The 12,036-nt window shown below is 38.1% G+C and overlaps 2 protein-coding genes across 2 annotated transcripts; both read right to left on the bottom strand.

Moving 5' to 3' along the window:
* Positions 1-8,522: 8,522 nt before the first annotated feature.
* LOC129729334 (zinc carboxypeptidase-like) lies at positions 8,523-10,068 on the bottom strand. Its single transcript, XM_055687846.1, has 4 exons — positions 9,880-10,068; positions 9,209-9,815; positions 8,863-9,153; positions 8,523-8,805 (listed from the first exon to the last, which is right to left on the bottom strand). Exons 1-4 carry the CDS (start codon positions 10,033-10,035, stop codon positions 8,603-8,605), a joined length of 1,257 nt encoding a protein of 418 aa, XP_055543821.1. The 5' UTR covers positions 10,036-10,068; the 3' UTR covers positions 8,523-8,602.
* A 143-nt stretch (positions 10,069-10,211) lies between these two features.
* LOC129729333 (zinc carboxypeptidase-like) lies at positions 10,212-11,945 on the bottom strand. Its single transcript, XM_055687845.1, has 5 exons — positions 11,724-11,945; positions 11,526-11,662; positions 10,998-11,470; positions 10,649-10,939; positions 10,212-10,590 (listed from the first exon to the last, which is right to left on the bottom strand). Exons 1-5 carry the CDS (start codon positions 11,877-11,879, stop codon positions 10,379-10,381), a joined length of 1,269 nt encoding a protein of 422 aa, XP_055543820.1. The 5' UTR covers positions 11,880-11,945; the 3' UTR covers positions 10,212-10,378.
* Between the last annotated feature and the right edge of the window lie 91 nt (positions 11,946-12,036).

Raw genomic sequence — 12,036 nt, 5'->3', positions numbered from 1 at the left:
GTAGAAAAATGATTGAAATGGCCGAATGTCATATACTACTGAGCTCAGTTCGACGAATCGAGCATTTTCTGCATATATGCATGTATAGGTGTATATGTTTGTGTGTGGGTGTGCACGTGTGTATGTGCACCTTTCTTTCGCATTCACTTTTCTCAGAGATGGTCTGACCGATTCTTTCTATCTTGGTGTCAAATGAAGGGTCTATTTGCCGCTTAGGTTGCTATTGAATTTCATTGTAATCAAACTTTTAGTTTTGGCGCTGCGTCAGAATGTGAAAAACGTTCTTATATCTCAGAAGCTATGAACATAGTTGAATTCAAATAAATGGGCATATTCCATACATATTCCGAAGACCACACAAATTCACTAACTTTTCTCAGAGATGGTTGACCCGATTTCCACAGAATTAGTATCAAATGAAATGTCTAGCTGCCTCATAACACCCTATTGAATTTGGCTGTAATCAGAATGTAACTTCGTCTGCAATGTATCGAAATGTGAAAATCACTAAACTTCATTATCTTAGAAACTACATAACAGATTTGAACAATATTGATATCGAATGAACGGGATGGTTAAGGGTTAACTGATGAATTATGATCATATTTTATACTTTAATTACAACATCAATATTTTAGAACCCAAAGAGTGAATATATCTTTTTGGATATAAGCATTCATGTAAATCTCTTTTTACAAATAATAAGTTTGAATGAGAAAGGCTGAGTCTGACCGCTAGGTGGATTAATTTAGGTTTTTTATGAAAAGTTAACTTTTAAACATTAAATTAAAATTTTTAGTGTTTTGATTAAGCCCGATTAAGCCCAAGATTAAGTCATGTGTGACTTGAGCTAAAAATGCAGATAATTTGATCACGATAATGTTCTAAAAGAGAATGTTAATAGAGACCGTTCATTCCTGTCAAGCTCTCATATAGTGGCCATCCCTATATTATTATCATTTGTTGGCGGCACCAATCCATTCAGAAAACCGGCAGGCTAATGGGAAAATAAATATAACCGGTGTCTCTCGAAATGTTTTCATTCTGCAAAAAAAAACATAGTTCTGTTCTGTGGATACCAGTAAAGCAGGATATTAAATTCTAAAGTGTGTACAAACTGAGGAAGAAAAAAAAACTCAAAGTCAAATGTTTGCAACTACTCTCTACAAAAAAAAAGCAACTGCATCAAAACATCACTGGAGCTGATATGTTCTCATTGATCTTCCGAAAAATCCCCCCGAAACAAGAGCGTCTCAAGATGATTAGGGAAAAACCCGAGAAAATGAGTGAAAGAGGAATTGTTTGTTAGCAAACAAGTTGAAAGCTGGGCGTCATTTTTCACACTCATTCCAGTTAGTAAGGTTATCGGAGGGTCAGCAACCCGGCCACACTCCGTCTAACGCAACGCAATGTTGAAAACTACTTCTTGGAACAGGTTACAGGCTTGTTTTACTTGTTTTCATAGAGATACAGGTAGAAGTATGATGGAATGATCATAATTCTAATTCAGCGATGCAACATAGAACTTGTCCCATAAAAAGTTAGATTTATCGAGGAACGACGAACGAAGGAAGGACATGCTTCGATTATTATAGGTTTTTCTACCAGTGTTAAACCAGGAATCGACTTGGTAGCAGAAAATGAAAATGGGATGTCATAGTAAACCCTCAGGCTAAAATTGATTTGCTTAGAACGATACATATTGTTTATCACCTAACTCATACAATAAATTTAACATCATCATCTCAATCAAGCTGAATATCAAATGCATTTTATTTTTCTTCGTGAATAGCAAGGTGAGTTTTTTTTTTTTTTTTTTAAGGGGGGATTTGTTAGTAGCTTAAGTATTTATGATAAATATTAGTAAATAATGAGTATGTGTGTCCAATCACAAATGGTGACTTCTCAACACTGTTAGAAATTTGTAATTTTAATTGTTAGGATTTGTTTGCTTTCGCAATTAGGACTTATCATTCGTAGGGATTTAAACCTACTTGTCAGAAAAGGGGAAGTAAACTTACAACTAACTTAATTGCTAACTTATTGGCTATAAAGAGAGCTTATCGTAGCAATTGAGGATTGCAACGATTTTTGTCGAAAATTGTTAATAATTTTATTTGACATAGCTTCTAATGGTTCAACACCAGTAAGTCTATGTAATTCGAGTGTACCAAACCAAGGAGGACGCTTCAAAATCATTTTCAGAATTTTATTCTGAATCCTTTGGAGCGTTTTCTTCCTTGTTGAACAGCAACTTGACCAGATCGGTACAGCATAAAGCATTGCTGGTCTAAAAATTTGTTTGTAAATCAAAAGTTTGTTCTTTAAACAAAGTTTAGAATTCCTGTTAATGAGAGGATATAAACATCTCGTATATTTGATGCACTTGGCTTGTATACTCTCAATGTGCTCTTTGAAAATAAGTTTTTTATCATAAATTAGTCCCAAGTACTTAACCTTATCGGACCAACTTAAAATAACCCCATTCATCTTGACAACGTGATTATTGTTTGGCTTGAGAAAAGAAGCCCTAGGCTTATGCGGAAAAATTATCATTTGAGTTTTAGAAGCATTGGGCGAGATTTTCCACTTTTGCAAGTAGGAAGAAAAAATATCTAAACTTTTCTGCAATCGACTGCATATGACACGAAGACTTTTTCCTTTTACGGAAATGCTTGTGTCATCGCAGAACAATGACTTTGTGCATCCTGGAGGCAAATCAGGAAGATCTGAAGTGAATATGTTGTACAGGACTGGACCCAAGACTGAACCTTGAGGCACACCTGCTCTGACAGGAAATCTATCAGATTTTGAATTCTGATAGACAACCTGCAGAGTTCGATCAGTAAGATAATTTTTTAAAATTTTGATTAGGAAAATTGGAAAATTAAAAGTTTGCAATTTCGCAATCAAACCTTTATGCCAAACACTGTCGAATGCTTTTTCTATGTCTAAAAGAGCAGCTCCAGTGGAATAACCTTCAGATTTGTTAGCTCGTATCATATTAGTAACTCTGAGCAATTGATGAGTAGTGGAATGCCCATGGTGAAATCCAAACTGTTCATTTGCAAAAATTGAATTTTCGTTGATGTGTGACATCAATCTGTTAAGAATAACTCTCTCAAACAGTTTACTTATTGAAGAAAGCAAACTGATTGGTCGATAACTTGAAACTTCAGCTGGGTTCTTATCCGGTTTTAAAATGGGAGTAATTTTTGCATTTTTCCATAATTTGGGAAAATATGCAATTTTGAAGCAGCAATTGAAAATTTTCACTAAAAAATCCATTGTGCTCTCAGGGAGATGTTTGATTAGTATATTAAAGATTCCATCGTCACCAGGTGCTTCCATATTTTTGAAATTTTTAATAATTGATTTAATCTCATTCAAGTTAGATTCAATTATTTCTGCAGGTAAAAAATTCTGGGAAGAAATTAAATCAAATTGACGTGTGACTTCATTTTCAATTGGACTCACAAAATTCAAATTTGAGTTATGAACACTCTCAAACTGCTGAGCAAGTCTTTGAGCCTTTTGTTCATTGGATACAAGAAAACGTTCAACATCTTTTAAAACTGGAATAGGCTTTGAAGGTTTCTTAAGAATCTTCGACAGCTTCCAAAATGGTTTTGAATATGGTTTCAATTTTTCAACTTTAGTCTCAAAATTTTGATTTCTCAGAAGAGTAAATCTATGTTTAATCTCTTTCTGTAAATCTTTATAAATAGTTTTAAAAACAGGGTCACGAGAACGTTGATATTGACGTCTGCGGACATTTTTCAAACGAATTAGAAGTTGAAGATTTTCGTCAATTATTGGTGAATCAAATTTCACTTGAGCCTTTGGAACAGAATAATTCCTGGCATCAACAATTGCACATTTTAATGCTTCCAAAGCGGAATCAATATTCACTTCGTTTTGCAAATCAAGCTCATTATTGAAATTTCTCTCAATATAATTTTTGTATCTTTCCCAATTAGCTTTGTTATAATTAAAAACAGAGCTCATAGGGTTTAAAATTGATTCATGTGATAAAGAAAAAGTTATTGGAAGATGGTCAGAATCAAAGTCAGCATGTGTGATCAAATCACTACATACATGACTTTGATCTGTCAGCACCAAATCAATTGTTGAAGGGTTTCTTACAGAAGAAAAGCATGTAGGACTATTCGGAGACAAAATAGAATAGTATCCTGAAGAACAATCATTGAATAAAATTTTGCCATTGGAATTACTTTGAGAATTATTCCATGAACGATGTTTAGCGTTAAAATCGCCGATTATGAAAAATTTCGAACGATTTCTGGTGAGTTTTTGTAAATCACCTTTAAAATAATTTTTGAGCTCGCGTGTGCATTGAAATGGTAAATATGCTGCGGCAATAAATAAAATCCCAAGTTCAGTTTGAACTTCAATTCCCAAAGTTTCAATAACTTTCGTCTCAAGATGGGGAAGAGCACGATGTTTGATTCGGCGATGAATAACAATTGCAACTCCACCGCCGGAACCCTGAATCCTATCATATCTATGAACCACGTAATTGGGATCATATTTTAATTTTATGTTAGGTTTCAAAAATGTTTCAGTAATAATTGCAATATGCACATTATTTACTGTTAAAAAATTAAAGAGCTCATTCTCATTGGCCTTCAATGAGCGAGCATTCCAATTTAATATTTTAATTGTTTTATTTAAAATCATTGCTAAATTTTAAATTAGAAACAATTTTAATAGTAAAATTTGTGCCTATTTGAATGGCTTCAAACATTGATTTTGCCTGCAACATGGCGTTCATAAGATCGAACATTGCCTGTTGCAAAAAAGAAAGTTTACCTGCCGTAATAGGCCCCAGGCAGTTGACATTAGAAAAAATATTTTCGGCAGCAATATTAGCTGGAGTAATAGGTGTACAATTATTTTCTAGCGTGTTTTGCTTACCCATATTAACGGTCATTTTCGAACTACCAACACTAGGCGGTATAATGTTCGAACTACCTGTAACCTGTGCATATGTTAAACGGGTATGCAAAGGAGTGGGTAAACTATGCGTCACTGGTACGCTTGGAGAATTTTGTTTTGAAGTTGGTTTTAATTGAGAAATTGAATTTTGTTTACCTTGCCTTGCCTTAACAATTGCTAAACGGACTGGGCATTGATAAAAATTTGACATATGGTTGCCGTTACAATTCGCACAGCGAAAATTTTTACTCTCTTTCACAGGACATGTGTCCTTTTTGTGAGAAGAGTCTCCACAATTAAGACATTTTTGGTCCATGTTACAGAATTTGGAACCATGGCCATAACGTTGGCAAGTACGACATTGGGTGATATGCTTTTCACCTCCGCCATACTTCCTAAAAGTTTCCCACTTTACACGCACATTATACAAAGCATGTGCTTTTTCAAAAAATTTCAAGTTGTTAACCTCACTGCGGTCAAAATGAATTAAATAATTAACAAGGGAAATTCCAGTTCTCTGACTGTTTTCGCCTCGTGATTTTTGTTTCATTAGAATTACTTGGGTAGGGGCTATGCCAAGTAATTCTGTTAAAGTAAGTTTGATCTCATCAACGGTTTGATCGTTGGTGAGACCCTTCAAGACAACCTTGAACGGCTTGGCGTTCTTGGTGTCATATGTAAAAAATTTGTACATCTCGTCAGTTAAATACTGAACAAGACGATCACGACCCTTTACTGAGTCGGCTAATAAGCGGCATTCACCTCTACGGCCAATTTGATAGGTAACTTTAACGTCAGAAACAAACGTTGAAAGTTCCTTTTTGAATATATTAAATTCAGAAGAAATAGTTACCACAATAGGTGGAACTTTCTCCTTTTTTAAAGATTTTATATTTTGTATAGTTTCATTATTGGTAACTTCCATTTCACCAGCTTCTTGCTCAGGCAAAATATCAAAAGGATTGTCACTACAGACACTCGATGTGTCAGAAAGAGATGCCTCTCTTTTCCTCCCCGCAGCGATGCGAGGTTTCTTTTTCCGTCCAGCCATTTCAGGTGATACGAAAAAAGTTAAAACAAATGTTAAATTCAAAAGTAGGTAGTCTTGAGAAAGACTGATGGGAAATAACTTTCAGGTAGTCTTTAAAAGACACACTGACAAAACACAAACTTTGAAGCTATAGGCAGTCAAAGACCAGTCCACAAGCAACCGAAAAAACGTCTGATCTGTAGGACAGTTCAAGACGCACTGGAGCAAGGTGAGTTTTTTATTGCTAAACAAGGGGGGCTTCATAGTCGCAAGGACAAAAAAGTCCCTCTTATACTCTCTTGCTTATACATGCTTTGTTTTGTTCAAAATGGCGTCGAAACAAAGAGTAGCGCATTGTACAGTTCGCTATGAATTACACAATAATTTTTGAAAAAAGTTCACTCTAAACCATTTTGAAAGCGAAAATTTTCCGATTTCGATTGTGTATGATTTTCTGCAAACCACAACAATAATTCGCCAGGCAGGTAAGAGAAGACCGGCCAGAGTAGTAGATGGAAAGGGATTTTTTCTTTTTTGTCTAAATCATGGTTTGAGCCTAGTGGCTTGACTTTCAATCAAAATGTATACCAGAACGAATGTTTGAACAAAACTTTGACTTTTTTCTTCCAAAACACCACACCAATGAAAAGCATGTGTTTTAGCCAGTGAAAATATCATTACGTCAAGAATACACTAACGTTCCTAAGCAACCACCAACTTCATTTGTACCCTATATACGCAACCCAACGAATCTATACTTCAGTGTTGTTGAATTGGAGATTTCTTGATTTTGAATTCTTTCGGTGCAAAAATAATTGGAAATCAACGAACTGCAAACAGTTGATTTGTAGAATCAAGAGATGCATTCAAAAAACCTGACTTGAAGGCCGTACAACGCTCTTGTTCCGGCATCATAAAAAAGCTTCGTCAGAAGGCCTGTAACGGACCTTTCTCAAATTTTCAATATTTGTTGTTAGTTCATAATGAATGTATCTGCTCGTTACGATAAAACTGTAGCTTCAGTCGAAACCTCTCCAGAGAATTGTTATTGGCGGTAATCTTAACAAGAGGCAGTGAGGTTCGGAGTAAGCAAAGCAAATCCTTGGTGCTACATTCCGATTGTTTTAGTGCACAGGACAATTGCGGGGCTAGTGCTACGATCCTACTGACACTAACAGTCTCTCCCGAGCCGAGACTCGAACTTACGACGACTGGCTTGTTAGGCCAGCATACCTCGAGACCATCTGGGGGATCGAGGTTCGAAGTAGTGACCGTAAAAAGAAAGGGTGAATATACATTAGGGTGTCCCAAAAAAATCTATGTTGCAAAAGTCAAGGTGCTCAACCCCTAATTAAAAGATAATGTTATTTATAGTATTTTTGTAGTACGTTTCGATTTTCTCAGAAATTGTTTACAGGTTGCGTAACGTAATTCATGAAAATCTTAAAACTTATACATTACACTGTTGATCTACTTCACTTTTTGATTCTATCACTTTTCCTTATCACTTGCAATAACGTATTTCAGATGGACTAAGCACTGATGAAGGCTCTCTCTCTCTCTCTATCTCTCTCTATCTTTCTCTCTATCTCTCTCTATCTTTCTCTCTATCTCTCTCTCTCTATCTCTCTCTCTAATCAGAACTGTGATTGAAAGCTCGGTCCATGGAACTGCAGATTTTAATGCGTTCACGTCTGCAACAGAATCAGATATGATAACCTCAACTCACGCAACTTCGACATCGTAGGGCTGCACTTTGCTGGTCGGGATGATAGGTATGGAGCGGACATTAAGAGGTTACCATTTACTAAAGCTGTGGCACGCAGTGGAGAGCTACCGACGCGCACGGAACAGACAAAACTCGGTCTTTTAAAAAAAGAAGCGCCAGCAGAAAGATCGGACTCGCGAGGCGTTGGAGGAACTGTACCGTACAAATGACGCATGAAAGTTCTACGAGGAGCTGAACAGGTCCCGCAAAGGACATGCGTAGGAGCCTGACGGCAACCTTCTTACGAACAATTGTGAGGTGATTGCGATGGAATTCGTGGGGCAATACAGGCAGGTATGGCAGGTCCTGCTGAAAGGCCGTGAATACAATGTACTCACACACCATCTATCGACTTTGAACCGGCATACGACACAATCGAACGAGATCAGCTATGGCAGATTATGAACGATTACGGTTTCCCGGAAAAACTGACACGGTTGGTGATGTGCGTAACTCGAGTTTCAAAGAAACTCTAGAGTCCATTCGAATCTCGAAAAGGGTTACGGCAAGGTATCCTGCTTGCTATTTAACATCGCTTTGCACGGTATCGTAGCACGAGCCCTCGAGAAGATCACGAAGACGGGCTGACCATAAACTCGTCGAAGATTAAGTAAGTATATAAGAGGAAGAGGTTCCAGAGAAGACAGAATCAACCTTCCACCATGAACTAAGATTACCGGAGATGTCATCGAGCTGGTAAATAAGTTCGTGTACCTGATGACAACTGACAACGACAATTGAATTAATTGAAAATGCAATCTAATGTTGTAATCAATGTATGAGTAAAGTTTTATTCAAATTTGCGAAGATTAGCGTTAAAAACTACTTCTCAGTACACATTTGGTTTATACAACTTCGAAATATTCCAGCTCACGAGCCTTCGCTAGGAATGCCACCAATGAATCCAGTACTTCCTCGGAATTTGGAATTATTTGCTCCTCAGGTAACAAGAATCCATAGTCTCCCGTATCACGAAACTCGTATGATGCCGCTATCGAGACGTTATATTCTCCAAGAGCCCAGTCCCGTGTTGATCCGGATGCAATATCTATAATCGTAAAGCAAAATTAATTTCAAACTCGATCAATCCTATCAAGATGTGTACATAAGACTTCAGCGGTATTTCCGACTGTATACGAGGTGCCATAGCGTTTCGCTAAAGCAATAGCTGCAGCCTCTGCCATTTCCATCCAATCATAGAAGTTGGCTGTTTTCGGTGCGTCCTGGTAACCGAATGGGAGCAGTATTAGCTGGCCGTATGAGTGGAAAGACAAATAGAAATGAATCCGGTCTTTGTTTATAACGAAATAATCGATGATATTTTGCGATTCTACTTCGGAAGCAGGTTTGGGCCCAGCATATGTATCCGAGCAAGGATTCGCTGATGACCCCCCATCTGAAAGAAAACATTCATAAATCATGTCGCGCACGCTGATGTACACATCATCTACCCATCCAATGATACGGGAAGTTTCGATTCATATCAACTCCACTGCACAGTATACTGTGAGGATAACGTGTTTTTCGCCACATTCGATTGACTTCCTGTGTGTAATTTAACCCATCAGGATTAACAACCGGTAAAATGTACCAATCGTAGTTTCTAGCCAATTCCTGAACCTGTTCATCAGATGAGCTCAGAAGCTCATTCAATATCCATGTAGCAGTGGCCGATGTGATCCACTCACGGGCATGAATGTGGGACTCTAGGAAGATTCCTGGGTTGCCCTCTTTATGTGAAAGTTTGATAGCTCTCACTTCACGGCCTTCATAGGAGTGACCCACAAGCTCCACAGTAACAATGCCCTGGTATTCGGAAGCTAAGCCATCCATCCAGTCATACATTTCGTCCAATGTGTGGTATTCAGTCCATCCAAAACCATCACGTCTCGTTCGTTTCGGTTGCTGGCTGTCTATCAATCGCTGAACATTCTCGATTTTCATTCTAACACGCATTTCCAGCCGAGAAGCTAACTCATCAAAGTCGGAGAATTTATGGGGAGGGACCATCACATCTATCTTCTTTCCTGTGCGAATAGGTGATTCCCAGAATGAGTACTAGTCGAGGAGAATAAGTTATAACATAAAAGTTATTGGTTAAAATGTTCGAACGATGACTTACCGCATCGGAAAACTGCTCCAGGTATTGTAAGGCATCAAGTTGAACTTGGTTGTTGATAAATATTTCGTAGACTCTGTAGTTATCAAACCTAACTTGGGCGCACCATACGAAGGTAATTGATATTACAAGTGGAAAAAGTGTCTTTAGCAGAGACATCTTCTCAAACACTACCGAACAGCACGAGCTAATGCGCTGAACTAGACCAAAAAGGACCATAAAATATCATATATTATCTCCATCAGCGCCATCGAAGGTGCTGATAAGATGCATCGACGTCAATAAAAAAAAGTAGGTTCAGGTAGCGGATAGCACAAAACTCATAAAATCAGACACTCGAAACAGCCATCTGAATTGTTTTATTTTGGTTCACATTATCAAAATTATTTCCCATTTACAAGTCCAGCAGAAGTTAGGTAATCTTTTATCTCATATTTTTTACTGTCACTTATGAACACGATCAACTATCTAATCGATAAGTACTTATACATACGTGAAGACACTACGATTGAGTCTTTTCTTTGAAGTACCCCAAATCCCTAGCTTTCGCGACGAACGTGACTAGCGAATCTAGCACCTCCTCTGCGTTAGGAACAATCTGTTCGGCGGGCAGAATAAAACCGTTTGTTCCTTGATCGCGGAACTCGTACGTCACTGCAATAGGTACGCCATGAGCTGTGTGCGCCCAATCGATTGACAGCCCAGAAGCAATATCTGCGGGAATTAAACTAAGGTCGTAAATTATGTTTCAATTATGCAAACTTACACTTACACAACACATCCGCTGTCGTTCCCAGCTGGTAAGAAGTACCATACCGCTTCGAAAGGCTTACTGCTGCGGCCTCTGCAATTTCCATCCAATCGTAGTAATTTTCTGCCTTCTCGGCGTTTTCGTAACCATATGGAAACAGCATGTATTGTCCGTACGAGTGGAACGACAGGTAAAGGTCGATGTTTTCTCTATACTTCCCGAAAAGTTCGATTATGTTTTTTGTTTCAACTTCGGAGGCCCCTTCAGGCCCTGCATACGTGTCCGAACATGGAACACTGGATGCTCCTCCCTCTGTGATATAGGAATTCATTAAACGTGCACTAGTAAAACAAACTGTTATAGAACTAACGCATCCAATGCTCCGGAAAATTACGATTTAGGTCCACACCATAACATAGAAGGTTGTATGAATCCACACGGTTCTTCCTCCACATACGATTAACTTCTCTCGAATAGCGGTGACCGTCCGGATTAACAACAGGCAGAATGTACCAGTCCACGTTGTTTGCCAGATCCTGGATGTCTGGGTCAACTGAAGTTAAAAGTTGATTCAAAATCCAAGTAGCAGTCGCTGAAGTTATCCACTCGCGTGCGTGTATGTTTGATTCCAAGAAGATTCCGGGATTACCAGATTTTTTAGACAAAATTATGGCCTTCATTTCTATACCCTCAAATGAAGTGCCATAAGGCTCAATTCTTAAATAATCTGAATGATCCTCCATTAACTCATCAAACCATTTGTACATCTCATCTAAGCTGTAATAATCTTCCCAGTCGAATACTTCACTTCGCCTATGCTTGGGTCGTTCCTTATCAATTACCCTGCATTGAACAAGTTTTTAATATGAAGCCCCCGAGAAAAAAAATCTTAACTTACTCCTGCAGATTGTCAATAACCACGGGACTTTTAAGCTCCATCCGCAGAGTGATTTCTTCAAAGTCAGCAAATTTATGCGGCGGAACGACGATGCGTAACTTCATATTCGTTTGGACCGGAGATTCCCAAAAGATGTACTGCAAATTTCATTACTGTTTTAGAACAATTAGTTGCATTTGCATTTGGCCAAGTTCTTACACTATCCGAGCCCATCTCTAAAAACTTCAACGCCTCGAGTTGCACATCGTTTGCCACGAACACTTCGTAGACGCGATAGTTATCGAACCGAACTTTTTCACCAACTACACTAGCCGCGATGACCAGCAAAAGCAGTGCACCACAGGAGAACTTCATTGTCGCTGATAGGCGATCCGAGTTACGATACAAAATGAATTGATCCGTTTACAAATCCTTCGTTTTATATAACACGATGATAGATTCAGATTGTCTAACCACATACACGACAGATTACGAACACAATACACGTACAGCATTGACAACCTAGTTATGT

The sequence above is a fragment of the Wyeomyia smithii genome, chromosome 3 (genome assembly GCF_029784165.1).
Source record: "Wyeomyia smithii strain HCP4-BCI-WySm-NY-G18 chromosome 3, ASM2978416v1, whole genome shotgun sequence".
NCBI lineage: Eukaryota > Metazoa > Arthropoda > Insecta > Diptera > Culicidae > Wyeomyia > Wyeomyia smithii.
The sequence above is the reverse complement of the archived record's forward strand: the minus strand, read 5'-3'. Positions and strand labels throughout refer to the sequence as shown.